The sequence below is a fragment of the Polyodon spathula genome, chromosome 23 (genome assembly GCF_017654505.1).
Source record: "Polyodon spathula isolate WHYD16114869_AA chromosome 23, ASM1765450v1, whole genome shotgun sequence".
In the NCBI taxonomy this organism is placed as follows: domain Eukaryota; kingdom Metazoa; phylum Chordata; class Actinopteri; order Acipenseriformes; family Polyodontidae; genus Polyodon; species Polyodon spathula.
Window position 1 is genome coordinate 14212038 of NC_054556.1, and position 16956 is coordinate 14228993.

The 16956-nt window shown below is 42.0% G+C and overlaps 1 protein-coding gene across 1 annotated transcript; it reads right to left on the minus strand.

The window, feature by feature from the left end:
• Positions 1-521: 521 nt before the first annotated feature.
• On the minus strand, positions 522-5070 carry LOC121298414. The gene is made up of 13 exons (XM_041225540.1): positions 4913-5070; positions 4741-4833; positions 4411-4538; positions 4187-4333; positions 3898-3978; positions 3648-3818; positions 3438-3534; positions 3137-3357; positions 2904-3054; positions 2603-2811; positions 2410-2527; positions 721-920; positions 522-644 (listed from the first exon to the last, which is right to left on the minus strand). The coding sequence occupies exons 2-13, from the start codon at positions 4799-4801 to the stop codon at positions 522-524; spliced, it is 1707 nt and encodes a 568-aa protein (XP_041081474.1). The 5' UTR covers positions 4802-4833; positions 4913-5070.
• Positions 5071-16956: the final 11886 nt, after the last annotated feature.

The window sequence follows — 16956 nt, forward strand, 5'->3', positions numbered from 1 at the left end:
TAGTTCCATTGGCGAAGCAGTCTGAAATACAAGGATATGCAAGCCAATAAGAGGGTTCTAGCATCGTTACTTTTGCATGCAACAGGTGTGTGGAAGACCAATGTCTGCAGGACTTGCAGGTTTAACCACTTGACTGCCTCAAATGGACAACAGACATCCAGTTTGATTAATGCAAAGAGGATTCTAATCTTCATGCAACTGCGCAGACAGTTAACCTTGCTAAAAGGTATGTTAAATTGTCCAAGGGTTTCAGTCCATTCGTGCAACGCTAGCATTGACTAGTTCCCTTGGTAAAAGTAGTTACTGAAACAGGTAGCAAGAGTATGAATCAAGCTCCACCAAAATTAAAATCAAAATGGTGGCAGCTTTCTGAAGTAATTCAATGCCTAGCCACCCTCGCAGAGCAGACCTGCTTTGTGAACAATGGAAACCCTCGTGGCTAACATCACCAACCGTTCATCTTACAAAGACTCTGTAAGAGAGCAATTCTCCAGCACTGGAAGATTTTATACACAAAGTAGTTAGTTACCAATCATCTTCGTAGGGAAGCCACAGGACAGAGAGAAGCTAGTCAGCACAAACGTGGTCTCAATATCCTTCAAGGTCAAGTCCAGCCTGCTCCTGATCTCCGAAGATTTGATCACCTGCAGAGACAATACATCAGGTCAGTATTGTGGTCAACCCAAACAGCTACATAACACATCACATGAGATCACTTACTTCATATGTGGCATCAATTGCACTGTAAGGCACAGTGATCCAGAAATGTGTCGCATTAGAATTATATTTGTACAGGGCAAGCAAACTTCCACCAAGTTCTCTTGAGCCCACATAAGGAATCCAGTTGCGACCCATGTTGCCATATTTTACCATGACATAGAATGCAGCAACATCACAATAGCCAGTTACTGTAGGTAGGACTGCAAGCAGAAGAGAAACAGGTCAAGGGATGGATGAGAAAAACCACCATTGACAAACAGAACAATGTTTAGTGAACACCAGTAATGAAACCTTGAAGGTCATTGGTTTGAGATTTCCATCGTTACTAACATTTGGCCACGTTTGTTGCCGAATACTGACGAGACACTGCTGAAGTATTACAATAAATAACCGATCACATTTAAGGAAAAAAAAGCTGCTTCAAAAAGAAATGATCCCATTTGACCGAGGAGCTGCAAAACAATGGCATGCTAATCATGCATTATTGTAGGCTACTGCATTTGTAGCAGGACTCCCAAAAGTATTTGAACAAACAGTGGCTTGGAAATAGCAGTGTTACAAGTTTAGTTCCCCCAAAAGTTACAGGATACTTGCACTACCCCAAATAGTTTTGAACAGCTGTGAAAGTCTGTACAATTAGGTGGCAAGCTAGATCGTTCATTCAAAATGTGTTTCCCAAAACACTGGAGGAGTCTGAAGTTCCTCAAAAGAATTTAGGGAACTCGGAAGCCAGATTTAAAGAAATGGTTTCAAAGCAATTTGATCAGAGAAGTTTGACCATGAAAAAGTGCACCTTAACACTATGCCACACATCATAGGATCCTTTGGCACAGGTCAAGGTCACCACCACACTTCAAAAATGCAAATCTCTACAAATACCAATGAACTACCCAAGTGATAGGCTTCAAATGGTACAGATCTAAGTCTCAGGTTTTACACAAAAATTAACAGACCACACAATGGAAAGGGTGCCATTAGATTCAATCCATAATTGAAGGCAATGTTAAGAAACACCACAGCTAGCTAATTGTGTCCGCTTCAAGTAGGGTTGCAAACACTTTGTATTTTTATTTGGTAGTGCTGTAGTATGTCACATGCATCAAGGAAATCACTTTTTGAACACAGCCAATTACTGTAGATTGGGTTTTGTAAAGTTGCCTAGCAAAGAAATAAAGGACCACCTTGAAGAGCTGCTGGTAAATTAACCTCTACAGCATTTCTACTATTTAGTTTGTGTATAAACTTGCAAAACATTTAAAAGGAATTTATTGCTTACATACATTGATATTAGGATTAATTCTAGGGGGTTTACAATAGTCTGGTAGCTTATGGTTGCAGTTCTTGCTGTATTTTACTGCAGATAGGGGATCTATACCATGTCCTCTTCCCCTTTAAACATCTGTGCTGGGACATTGAATGCGGGGACCAATGATTTTATACATCTCAGAAAGGACAAAATGTGAAAACTCGTAGCACAACCCGTTTGGCCTTGCACAGATTTACCACCTTGCCAGAAGCTGGCAACAGTTTCCAAGTTAATAGAATAGCACTGGGATTTCAATATATAAAACCTGAACAGCCACTCTTGATCCCCAGCTCCTCCAGAGCCACAGCATGGGCAACCCTGGCTTCAAGATTAGCAGTGGACACATTCAACAGCCTCCCCTCAAGAGGTATTTGCAGACTTACTGATATCTTTCACAGAGGCTTGCACTTCAGCAGGATAGGTAAAAGGCTTGTTCTCTGGCACAATATTCAGCAAGTAGGTCAGGGGTAGAATATAAGTTCTGGTGTCTGGAGGAGTTACCTGCAAGACAATAACTATGTAAGGAGGGGACACACACACAGCCTGTTAAACCTGAGAAACAAAAATAAAGGTTACCTCTTTCTTTACATTGGGGTCCACAAATGGCACCTGGAGCGTGTAGGTCTTGGATCCATTGGGAAAGACGTGCTCCTGGATATTATACCCTTTCAGATTGGCTTCTGGCACAGTCAAAGTCTCAAGTCCAAATGTAATGTCGACAAGATCCACATCAGGCAGGAATATCCCCAGGGTCACATTGAACACTCGGTCTTTAGGAACAGTGTCTGAAAGGCACGTTCGGATCAAGTGGAAAAGACAGTCAACAAGCCCAATGTATTTGGTACACCAGTCCTGCAAAGACATTTTAAACACTTACTGTTTATGACAAAAGGTGGCCTAGGCATCAAAGGAGTGGTTATTGGGTGAAGTATAGTGTGCTTGGTCTTCTCAGTCACATCCTGCCAGGTATGCTCCAGCATTGGAGCAATAGAATAAGAAATCGCATAGGTGTTGTTCAAGACATCACTCTGGAAAGATGAAAGCTAGAATAAGCTTAGATTGAACTTGGTCATTCCAACACATTAGTGAAAAATCTAAGCTTGTACAGACCTTATAATATCCACCATCTGCGCCCACTGGAATTTTAACCGTGATTAGCTCAGGACCCACATCCAGTACATATCTTCTATTACTAACTGTTGCCGGGTCAAGCTTGCGCCCATCAATTCCCATTTGAACACTGAGGCTAGTAAGTGGTGCTGTAGGAACAAGGGGAGGTATGACACGGGGAACTTTCCATGCAATCATCTCCTCTGTGAATGATGTACCATCTGAAAGTGCAAAGAGAAGAGGGCGATGACAAAGCAATACAATTGCAATTCCAAGAGGCCTCCCAGACAAGCCTTCTCACCAGTAGGGCATGCAATTGCAGTGTCCACCATCAAGACCATCCATCTTTGCTTATAGAAGGTAGTTGACCTTAGGACTGCCATTGGTACAGTTTGGATCTGTTGGACAGAGAGAGAGAGAGAGAGAGAGAGAGAGAGAGAGAGAGAATGTTCCTGATGGGGATGCAAGTATGTTTGAGAAAAGAATAAAAGCAAGACCTGGCCACACTCACTAGCTGAGGCTGAGTTTCTGTTGCATTGTAGGCAGCTCTTAGCATAACTCTGGTTGGGGTAGTGTTTATTCCATAACCACTCAACATGGCCTGAGCAACAGTCATCTCTTTCTTTTTATTTTGTGCCAGATGAAACACTACTTGCCAGATTGCATGGTCAGCAGCAGTTGCCTAGGAGGGAGGGCAGACAATACAGTTAGTCCTAGGTCAGCAGTATTCATTTAAGAAACAGTGTTTAAATTAGGATTACCTCAGGATATATGTTAACCCAGTCAGGCTCATCTTGAGCAACGTTTGGGTCAATAAGTGGTATGCCTCGTCTCACGGAAACCTAAAAAACAAAAGAGGGTAGAGACACAGACCAGGTCATTGCTTAGTTCACACTGTATGGGTTCAATCTAGCTAGTCAGAACTATTTTTCGGAGAATCAAAAGGGAAGTTTTGGCCTTCATGAATGGAACCAACTTCTTTAGCAACAAAGGGTTCAGGGATGATATTGTAGGCCAAGAGTTCTGAGCAATGTACAATTTTATAATTACCTCCATGTAGTTTCTTTCACATAGAATTTCCCTTGCTGCCCATTGAGAATAAACACAAGTCACAGTTTGTGCATAGGAGGAAGCCGAGGACATATCACCATTGGGAGAAACGCGGATTAGTACAGAGAGGCGGTAGGTCTCATCATTCTTAAAATGAAAAGACAGTGTTAGACTGTATCCCAATTACAACGTACATATATTGGGAACAGAAATTGAACACTTACCGTGTTCACAATAAAGCAGCTCAGCACAGAAGCATGTAACCTGGCATTCCCCAAGAAGTCAACGGTTAAGCTATATCCACACTGTGTTGCCAGCCTTGGAGAGAGATTAAAGGTAGTCCCCTTGACATCTACAGAAAAAAAAATGACATGTCAATACTGTAACAAAACAACTAACACAATCTAAATAAGCCCCCGTTCTATTTGAGCATTTAATGACAGGAACAATGCTACTGGCGATTAATTCCCTCCCCCCTCCCCCCTAATCAACATTTTGCCAGCTGATTAAATACACACAGAATAGTGATAGACGTGTGTCGTCACCAGGCTCACCAATAATATCGATGCGGAAATGTTTCCCCACAAGAAAAGACTTATCCAGCATAATCATCATCAAGTGTCCCAGACATTCTGTTGTCACAAACCCTGCAAAACACACCGATCTTTAAAGACGAGCAGCAAATAGAGAACAGTAATCTACTTGCGTCAAGTTAAAAAGGCCTACCTGGGGGCGGGTTTTGGGTCCTAACTTCAGTGGCTAGCACCGCTAACAGCAGTGTTATTCTGCATAGCAAGCAAAGAAGCAAAAGTGAGAAGAAAGAAAATAAGTTAATAAAAACACAACAAGAGAAACGAGAAACACTCACCCAAATCCAAGACGTATCATCATTGAATAGAAGCCAGGCACAGTCTCACTAAATTAACGGTGCCAAAACCCAGCTAAAATGCCAAAGCACAAGCAGTCCACCCTTTAGCTTGACGTGGTCCTTAGAGATGGGCTTATAAAAGCAGAAAGGCTCACGATGCAGACGAGATACATACCACTAATTAACTAATTAGCGAGCGAGCGCACATCTGTTGCAGAGTGCAAATAAAAATAGTATTCACATTTTCACGCGCGTTGTTAGTTCATCCCAGCCTCTGTAAATCGCGGAGCTGCTTAAACTGGTCGAAATAAATAAATAAATAAACAGGCCCATTAAAAATCCTTATATATAAAGTCAACTGTTTGTTTTCAGCTCTCCCAAAATAATCACTTGTCTCGATGTCACACTTGTACTTGTATTTAGAGAACCGCTCAGCCTGTAAGCTACTGTAATTTGAACTTGCCTGCATCAATTTAAACAAATACGATGAGTACTCTTAAACAACAACTTTATATCTGAGTACAAGTAAACACCTTTATCTGTGGTCAGTAATTAAACACATCACAGCAGATCATACTCAGTCTGCAAAACCCACGTTACATGGAATACGGTGTTCTCAGCTTTGATCAATGTAGTAATGTGAATGTGTAAGTATATAATGCAGTTCAAGTTATGCCACTAGAGGTCAGTAGCGCCCTACATACTTACCCTCTACCTAGGATACCGTGGGGTCGAGGAAGTCCTTAGAGAACACTATGTGTAGGTTTCAACAGAGATGGTTCTAATAAAGACCCTGTTATTTAAGTTATACTCTTGCATCTTGGATCTCGGGTTATTACAATCACACACTGTATTTGCAGGGATGACCTTTTTTGCGCAAATATCTGTCTATGGCCAGACCTTTGTTAACCACCAGAAACACAGTGAATCAGAACATATTTTAATTAAGTTGATGCTTCAGCTAATCTTTGAGCTTTGCTGCCACCTACTGGTGTACCAACGTTATCCTTATGTGTCTGAACTGAGACACCAAATCATGAGCAGCAATACACTAGAAACAGCTCAACAATGGCTCTTCAAAAGCCCTACATTGCATTGCACTGACTGTTAAATACAGTCTCTAGATGGGATGGGAGAAGAGAAATGGCCACAATAGGTATGAAATGGATTCCCACAAGGGCCAATGTCGGACTCTTAATGGCCGTTTGTGTTTTCCAATGGCACAGAAAATGGTGAATGTTGCCTTCCAAATATCTAGAGGCAGGGGCAGGTTAATATCACCTTCATCATCTTCAGCCTTTTTCAATCCTCTGCTGGATGAAGGCTCCCTCAAGATTCTTCCACAAAAGCCTGTGTGCTGCATCCCTCATCCACGTTGCTCCGGCTTGTGTGTGTGTATATATATATATATATATATATATATATATATATATATATATATATATATATATATATATATATATATATAAAACAAAAAAAGAAAATGATATTTTAGGTACTTAAAGGTAGAATAATTGATTACAAATCAATTATCAGGACGTTCGGACTATAAGTCCTTCATCGGATGAATACAAAAACAGTTTTTTTTGTATTCAGCCAGTGAAGGACTTACTGTATAGTCAGAAATGTCCAGATAATTGATTTGTAATCAATTACACCGTGTAACAATTATTATTTTTTTGTTCCTGGGTAGTAAGTGTTATTTCCTAACTGTTTATGCCTCAAAAGTATAGAAAATGGCTATTATTCCCCACAAACTTTGCTTTTGTGACCAGGACAGTGATATTTTGAAATTTACCTATTTTCCAGAACATTCCAGATAGATTCAGTGCTGAGTAAACTTGGAGTAATTTCTAGAGCTTTCTAGAACTTTCTAGTAATATAAATAGTAGTATAAATACAGGGGCCTTAAGCCCACCAGTTCAGTTTAGTTCCAGCTGCCTAAGTGGATACATATCTGCATTTTTCTGAGATGGCATCAAGAGGCTGCAAGCATCCGGCAGACGCATTTTGCTCTGTCTGCGGCCAATTTATCAAGACAAGAGCGAAAAAGTACTCATTGGAAGCATCTGCTAAGATGTGTGAGGCCTACAAGGCATATTTCGGCATGCCTGTCGGGGATCAAGACAAACCCTGGGCACCTCATTTCACCTGCGAGCACTGCAAAAAAAACTCTGGAAGGTAAGATGGAGAATTGTTGCTCGGAATTTTATGTTATAAAATTTGTTAAAATTTTTGCGAGAATCTCTTACACATTAGTAATGGGTGAAATAAATGTATTTTTGTAGGATGGTACAGAGGGGAAAAGAGAGCCACGAAGTTCGCTATCCCAAGAATTTTGCGGGAACCCACTGACCACTCAAACAGCTGCTACTTCTGCATGGTGGACCCTTCCAAACGTCGGACTGGCAAGAATACACCTGCTATCACGTATCCGGACCTTCCTTCATCCATCGCCCCGGTGCCACACTGCCATGAGCTCCCCGTACCCACTCCTCCGGGGAGAGAGCAGCCATCTTTAGAAGAGAGCAGCAAGTCAGAGAGCGAGGAAGACGTTGTAGATCCAGATGACAATTTCAGAGGTGGAGCTGAGGAGAGAAACCCATACTACCCCAACCAAAAAGACCTCAACGACTTGATTAGAGATCTTGGTCTCACCAAGTCCAATGCCGAGCTTTTGACGTCTAGGCTCAAGCAATGGAACTTGTTGGATGAAAGGGTGCAAGTCGCAGATCAGAGGAAGCGTCACCAACCTTTTTCCAGCTTCTTCACCCGTCAAGATGGGCTCTGCTTCTGCCACAATGTGACCAGTCTGTTCGAGGCAATCGGAATCGCCTGTAACCAGAATGAGTGGCGCCTCTTCATTGACAGCTCAACCAGGAGCCTCAAAGCCGTGCTGCTCCATAATGGTAACAAGTACCCGTCTCTTCCTCTGGCTCACTCGGTGCACCTCAACGAGGATTACAACAGCATCAAGACCTTGCTGGACGCCTTGAAGTATGATGAGTACGGCTGGGAGGTCATAGGTGGATGCCACCACTGCACATCAAATTGGGCCTTATGAAAACAAGTTGTCAGAGCTCTAGATAAGGAGTCGGCAGCCTTCAAGTACCTTCAAGACTTCTTCCCTAAGCTGTCTGAGGCAAAGGTCAAAGCCGGTGTCTTCGTCGGACCACAGATAAAGACGACCCTGGAGTGCAATGAATTCCCCAAGAAGCTCACTAGTAAGGAGAAAACGACTTGGAACAGCTTTGTCGCAGTGGTTCGGGGCTTCCTGGGCAATCACAAGGCAGAAAACTATGTGGAGCTGGTTGAGACTCTGGTGAAGAACTACGGCACAATGGGCTGTAGGATGTCCCTCGAAGTCCATATCCTTGATGCTCATGTTGATAAATTCAAGGAGAACATGGGGGGCTGATTCGTGAAAGTGATTTACAGTATAATCGTAAATCTCAAAAAACTACTCACTTCTAAATCTTTTGTAGTCATTTTTGTATTACTTTAGTATAAAAACATGCGAATTTGGATTCATATGTTGTTTTTTTCTGACTTTATGTGAACGAAAAGACACAAATTCGCCTGTTTTCTCATTGGAAATAGGTACATTTCAAAATATCACTGTCCTGGTCACAAAAACAAAGTTTGTGGGGAATAATAGCCATTTTCTATACTTTTGAGGCATAAGCAATTAGGAAATAACACTTACTACCCAGGAACAAAAATTGTGTTACATAGTGTTATTCTGCCTTTTTAAGTGGTTTCCATGCCCCAGACCTCACAATGAATCAAGTGCAGATGCTGCTGTAGATGTATGACCTGAGAGTACGGGTTTGAGAATCGCTTTTGCAAATAAGACTGCCAAGGTAAATTCTGCATGTGTGTGTGTGTGTGTGTGTGTGTGTATATATATACATATATATATCATTTTTTATTTCAAAGAATCAACATACTTAACAAAATGCTCAATATCACAGTAAACAATCAACACAAGTTAGCTTGGTGTTCTCTTTAAATTTCCTGATTGTTATTACACTCTAGAACACAGATGCATGATTTGCTGGAAATATATAATAATCACACCTTTAAACTAAAGCATATCAGAACCTGTCCTTGATCCAAACAGCTATTCCGTATGCTACAATGCAAGAGAAAGGGCTTGCATGCAATGTGTGTGACGCAAATCAAGACTGGATTCAATGCTTTGAGCGCAAGGCCTGTGTTAAACACAACTGGCTTGTGAAATATCGTTTATAATGTTCAGCGTTATAAAGCATCATGTTTCAGATATTAAACGGACCATAGTCTGTCTGTAGAACCATTAGATTATAAACCCACAAGAAACCAAGTTTAATATAGTATTGTTTTTCTTATTTTGAACATAAGTCTATTTGCATTTTGTTAAAAGCTGAAATTCCAGAGACAAATAGAACAACTGAACACAAACTGTCAGCTACAACCAGACAACACCGGTTCAGCATTCAACAAAATACCAGCACTACTTACTAAAACTCCAGCACTATTTACTAATATACCAGCACTACTTACTGTACTAATACACCAGCACTAGTTATTAAAACTTGAGCACTACTTAATATACCAGCACTACTTACTAAAACACAACCACTGCTTACTAATATACCAGCACTACTTACTGTACTAAAATACTAGCACTACTTACTAGTGCTCATGTACCAACACAAATACCAACTTACTAAAAAACGAGCATTACTTACTACTGCTCTGCCTGAAGCGACTGCCATTAACACCTTGAACCAGATAGACTGGTCCAGATGAAACAAATGTCTTTGCTTCCTTTTTTTTTTTTTTTACTTGGTGGAGGTATAGGCAGTGAACTGTGAGAAGTGAAAAACCACATTATTATATCCTTTCTTTTATCACACTCAAAAAAACATCAATGAAACACAGGTACGATAAATCATAAATATTACATATAAACTACCAGTACATTTCAGTATAACTGATTCCACAAATACCAGATTATTATTGTAATGAGTACAGAATATTTAACTTGTGTTTCACATATTGCAGCACATCTGTGCCTCATACAATGTTGAAAGAAATCCTTACTCCTTTTGTAATGCAGCTGCCAGTCCTGCTCTGTTTGGAGATTGCTTCATGTGACATGAAACCCCATTGAGTACAGAAGACGTCAAAGCCAGTACGTTAACATTTCACTAGCAGCACGTGGTTGGTAATTATCCTGTTGTAACATGACGTCAAGAATAGCACACTGAGTAAATTATTAGTTTCTGCACCCTGCCCCCTACCATTTCTGGATCCATAAGCAAAGCTAGCATATTCATGGGAAACTTGGCAAGTGTATGAAAACATGGCTCTCTGCTAGGTGTAGACAAGCATGCACTTTTGTGCCAGTATTCATCAGAAACCAGAACCGATCGAAGATCCGTAAAGTCAGTCACTTGGCATTGTATATATTTTACTTCTAGGCTCTCCAGCATATTTCAAAGAACCACCTGTGGGGAAAAAAAAAAACATTGCAAGCTGGATGCTGTCACCCAAGCTCACTGTGCTTTGGCTAATTGGTTGATGGACACAGACTACAAGTATCGTTGACCTGCATTCTTTTGATACTTCAGCATATAAAAGGTGTAGGTAGAGGTCATTTGAGCAGATTGGGAACGCTGCAAAGCCATAAATATACCGTCCTTTCTTTCCATCCAAAGATCATGGGTTTACAGTCCAAATGTGATTCACATTTACAGATGGTTGACAACCTTGCGTGTGAATGAAGTAGTAAAATGGTGTAGCAAAGTCCTGTTTTACTCCGCCATGTTGATTGGAAAAAACCCTAAATATTTACACGGAACAATGTAGACAGCATACATGGGAAAGTCACCTCATACTGCCTACATTACACAACTAGTGTATTGTTCTGCAGTAGGAGGTTATATTTAAAAAAAAAAAAAAGGGGCTTTCTTTTAAAAAGCAACTGCATGGAACTCCAAATTAGACAATTCTAGCAAACCACAAAACCAATTCAGAGTAAAACAGGACTTTGCTACACCATTTTACTACTTCATTCACACGCATGGAAAGAGGGACTTGGATCCAGCAGAATACAGTGCATAGCATCAGGTCAGTTTAGTAAATGGACTGGCAGCTGCATTACCAAAGGAGTAAGGATTTCTTTCAACATTGTATGAGGCACAGATGTGCTGCAATATGTGAAACACAAGTTAAATATTCTGTACTCATTACAATAATAATCTGGTATTTGTGGAATCAGTTATACTGAAATGTATTGGTAGTTTATATGTAATATGTATGATTTATCGTACCTGTGTTTCATTGATGGTTTTTTTGAGTGTGATAAAAGAAAGGATATAATGATGTGGTTTTTCACTTCTCACAGTTCACTGCCTATACCTCCACCAAGTAAAAAAAAAAAAAAAGGAAGCAAAGACATTTGTTTCATCTGGACCAGTCTATCTGGTTCAAGGTGTTAATGGCAGTCGCTTCAGGCAGAGCAGTAGTAAGTAATGCTCGTTTTTTAGTAAGTTGGTATTTGTGTTGGTACATGAGCACTAGTAAGTAGTGCTAGTATTTTAGTACAGTAAGTAGTGCTGGTATATTAGTAAGCAGTGGTTGTGTTTTAGTAAGTAGTGCTGGTATATTAAGTAGTGCTCAAGTTTTAATAACTAGTGCTGGTGTATTAGTACAGTAAGTAGTGCTGGTATATTAGTAAATAGTGCTGGAGTTTTAGTAAGTAGTGCTGGTATTTTGTTGAATGCTGAACCGGTGTTGTCTGGTTGTAGCTGACAGTTTGTGTTCAGTTGTTCTATTTGTCTCTGGAATTTCAGCTTTTAACAAAATGCAAATAGACTTATGTTCAAAATAAGAAAAACAATACTATATTAAACTTGGTTTCTTGTGGGTTTATAATCTAATGGTTCTACAGACAGACTATGGTCCGTTTAATATCTGAAACATGATGCTTTATAACGCTGAACATTATAAACGATATTTCACAAGCCAGTTGTGTTTAACACAGGCCTTGCGCTCAAAGCATTGAATCCAGTCTTGATTTGCGTCACACACATTGCATGCAAGCCCTTTCTCTTGCATTGTAGCATACGGAATAGCTGTTTGGAAACTTTTGACTGGTCCTATATATAACCCATATATATAGCTTTTTCTATGTGGGTACCATTTAAATCTACTTTTTTGATTACAGCTCTCTTTGAAGTCTGTACCTCCTGGTGGCCCTGGCTGGTACTGCACCCCTGCCAAATTCACAGCACACTATTCATTATGTATGGAGTTTTCCATTATTATTGGTGTGATTTATTTATGTAGCTGAGCTGTGTTTGTTTCGTTGGTTTATTTTGTGTATTTGATTGATTTGTATTAGAATTAGATTTTGGTTTTGTTCACTATTCTGTGTTATCTGATTTGGTTTATTTTGCACTTTTTCAGTGGTTATGCAGAGCTGCATCTCCAGCTACCCATCGCTCCTGCTACAGCTGTGACTGAAATAAAACCAAAGTTGACCTGTATTTTTATTTAAAAAGTCTTGGGCATTCATTGAAAGTTTATTGCGATAATTTACATGATTTCTAAAAGAGACTATGATAGTGTATGTATAGTACGTAATCTGTCTTGATTATGTATAGATAACTTTTTGCCTGGGTTATAACCTCTCCCAGGTTTAGTTTCTATTGCCCTTGCCCTATTGGATGTTAGATATATGTAAGATACATCTGACATATCATGAAACCTGAAGTAGTTTACACTGAAGAACACCTCAAGTGTCCCTAAATTGAATTTTCATGTGGTGCCAACAACCAAATCTCGTGAAATGGCGATCAACTGCAGTAATAAATAAGACTGCTAGGTTTTTTTTTTTTTTTTAATGTTAGCTTGCGTAGTTCAGGGAGCGTGCAGCAGGGGGCTTCCAATTTCCTGTCAATTAATCTACACTTTGTTGCCTTTCACTGGAGGTCAATTTTCTGTGCAGCGCTCCCAAGATATTATCAATTATTTTCCTGCCTGCTCCGGTGATTCTTCTCATCATTCCGCTTCTCTATTCGGCTGCAGAGCTCCAGTCGTTTCCAGCCCAGCAACAGCACCGTCCAAACCGCAGCTTCATTTCTCAACTTGTCCGAGTCTTTATTAGACAGACTGGCCCTCCACTAAAACCTCTAAAGCTCCTTCAACAGGACATCGACATTCCCGTCGTCAGCGTTTGCCTTGCCATAATTCCTCTATTTAAATCCACCACAAAGCTCTATCAGCTGAATCTTTCTTTACTTGTCGTTTGCAATCAAACGTCCCTCCCCCGCTCCCAGAGCCAGCACAATTTATCGTTCCTTCAGAAGATACTGCCCTGGATTTCTATTAGCTACGTTCAACGTTTTAAAAGACCTATCCAGCCCATTTCATACTCCATTTCAACCTGTGGCAGCTTGTGCTTTCGACTGGTCACAACATGCTCCAACAACACCGCTGTTCTGCAATTTTTCCACCAGCGCCTCTCAGTCCATGGCTACCACGGCAACACCCTCATTAAGTGACTGTGGAGAGTGGTAAATCGCCATGGTGACCAGGCAGCTTCATCCGGCACTGCGAGCTCCGTGCCTCAGTACTGCAATCTTCTGGCTTGCTGCTGCTGCGCTTTCACAATCTGCGAGGGCTTGTTCAACTTGCCAAATTGTGACATCTAAATACTGTGTTAACGTATTTATATACATGACTAACTGTCCTAAAACATGTAACGAATATATTCAAATCTAAAAGAATACACAATTGTTGTTCTTTATTGACAAGGATTTCAATCACAATAACCAAATATATTCTACACGGCTTCACTCCAGCAATGGTTAATTCCAATCATAACCTCTAGATGGTAGAATAACACCACAAATTCTATACAGTCTTTAAACTGGTTTGCTATCACTGTGAAGCTCGCACGCTCCAGTTTTTCTATACATTCCTGCAGTTTGTTGTCATTCCGAGGGATTCTCAGGCGTTCCCCCTCCTCCTCAACTTTTTGCTTACCTATATCAACTGACATTCTTCAATTTCAATTCTTTCCCCTCTTCAAGGACCTGGTCATGAAGCAACCTTACTCAGCTGCTTTTTGAGATGCTCAGAATCTACCAACACAGTAACGTCCAGCTTCCCTGCATCAGGCATCCATTCCTGTGACTTATTTCTGTTCACAGATTCATGTTTCCTCATCTGGCACTGCTCCTCCAATCTGACCAGCTTCATCAAGGCACCTTATTCAATTTTCACACTTCATTTTGTCCCGCCAGTCAGTCACGGAACCATGTCCTACGATTATCAACGTTTCAGTCAATGTCCTCCTACCCCCAATATACTATACTCTCACAACTGCTCCCAACCAATCAATAGGTTTGCAGACGCCTCTGAGCAACACATTCTTCATCCTCTTGGTTCTGCAGCAGTCTCGGATCTCTGCATTCTTTATCTCTCCCAAGCAGCCCCATCTCTGGCTCCGTCTAAATCTGCCTTAACACTGAAAGACCAATATCTACTGCATTCAGCAGATCCCTACTCTCTGCAGCAGACCACCGCACTCTACCAATGGTAGTCCTTAGTTCACCATTGCAGATCTCTGATTCACCACATCTCTGCTCTCTACAGCTGGGCCTACACTACTGACAGCACTCCATTGTTTTCTTCCTCAGACCTCTGCTCTGTTCAGCAGATCCTGCCCTCTACTGTTAATTATGCCTTACTACAGCAGATCTCCGCTCCCTCTTCAGATCTGCTCACAACTGCAGCATGCAAAAGTTTATCTAGCTTACAGTTTAAATCTACAACTGCACTTCTCCAGAACCTCCAATGCTCCAGCTTTCCTCCAATACGCAGATCGTGGCAGCATTCCCACAATCAAGGCTAACGCTAATCCCCATCTAATCAAAATATGGGGCACTTCCTCAACAATCCTAGTCATATCTCCTCTCATCCTCTCAAATATTACAGCATTGATACTTGTGAGAGACGTGGTACGAGACTGGAAATCTGTCTTGATTATGATTATTATAACTGGAGTCGCAAAACCCAAATCTTTGAATGTGAGTTTACCTTTTCCATTTCAAGCAGACATGATAGTAGCAAACCGCTGATCGATCCCATATTAGCCAACACATAGAATGGTGGCATCTCATCTCTGCCCTCATTTGTAGAATATGGGGCGTAAAGCGCCGAGCTTCCCCAGCAGAAGATTCATATATCTGTTCAGTCCAGGTGCCACCTCAACCATCAGTTCCAGCTTTCCTTCTGCCTCTACTTTCTGTATCCGATTTTAGTCAGCTGGTCTCACCAGCTTCCACAACCCCCATCCAGAATCCCCAGCTTCTCCAGATGCTATTTGACAGAATCCTACTCTCAGTAACCTCCTTCAATCTGCTCAGCATTACATGTCTGCATCCCTCACCCCTTGTTCAAGAGCTCCTATTCTACAGCCTGCTCACTGTCTTCAACCTTCTGCGCCCAGAATTGAATAATCATATTCCTTCAATCAAAACCTGATCCTGGCTCTCATCGTCCATGCTAGGGATTCTCTCCATCTCCCTCCAGTCTCTCCATACCAGCATTCTGCCTGACCCTCCGTGGGATTCTTTAGAGCTTTCCCCCTGCCTCACCTTCCTGTCTGTATATATCAACATACATTCTCCATTTGCTAATTTCCACTCTTTGGAAAAGCCGCTTCTCCCCCTACAAGGATCTACCTATGGAGATCAGCTGCCTCTCGACCGCCTTCGATTGGTTGCATACCTCCAAGACAGATCAATTTCAGCGCAGTCGGTCCATTCACCCATCAAGTATCAAGAGCCCTATTTCCCTTTGCAAGGTATCTCCAAAGCAGGAACCCCCCCTCCCCCTCCTCAGACCCCCTGTTCATTGATTCCTCTCACTCCTATCATCACTCAACTCCGCCATCGCCTCCAGAGCAGGCCTCCCTCCTCGCCACCCTCGCTTCCAGAACAGGCCTCCCTCTCGACTCCATCCTCGCCTCAGAGCAGGCCTCCCTCCCCTCCCCCCCCCCCCCCTCCTCGACTCCCCCCCCCCCCCCCCCCCCCCCCCCCCCCATCCCCAAATGTGTCGTTTACACAGCGGATTCCTACATTCATTCATCCTTCTCTGGATATATAGTGCTGAGGGAGCTCTAAAATTGCTAGTATGCCAGGAGTGGGGGCTTCCTGTCTGCCGGGGACACTAGAGGTTCACCCCCTCCAACTAGCCTCAAGGGGTTTTATCCTCTCCACTGAGCAGCAGGTATACAGTCACATCCTACTAAATTACTAAACATTCTCCTGTTTGTCCCGTTTGTCCTTCTGGTCTTTTGTTTATGTTATGTGCTGGTATGTGCTGTCTTTTGTTTGTCTCATGGTGTGGAAGATTTCGTGAGGTGCCGGGGGTTCATCCTTTGGGGGGCAAGTGAGTCTAATTTCTCCGACCTCAGGGCTAGGCATCCGCCTCCCTTACCTTCATGGAGGTTCTCACCATGTAAGTCAGAGCGGACCCCTGGCCACACTCTGTCCTTTCGCAGCTACTGCGCGTATCTTACCTCACTCGAGGCTCTCTTCTATACTCTGCCTCAATTCGGAACATGGCTACTCCGTGCTCGAGTCCCATACAAACCTCTATGCCCTGTCCTTATTTCAGGTTCCAGGCAGCGTGAAGTCTCAGCCAATTGGGGGTCTAACGAGCGCCCCTTTATAGAAGTATCAGACGCTGGGTACCTCTCTCTCTCTCTCTCTCTCTCTCTCTCTCTCTCTCTCTCTCTCTCTCCTTTTGTGTCCCGGTCTTCCGGGACTGTCTTCCTCCCGAGGGGCGACTCCCCAAGTCATAACCCTCGTATGTGTTTTCAGTTGCTGGGTCCTTTGCC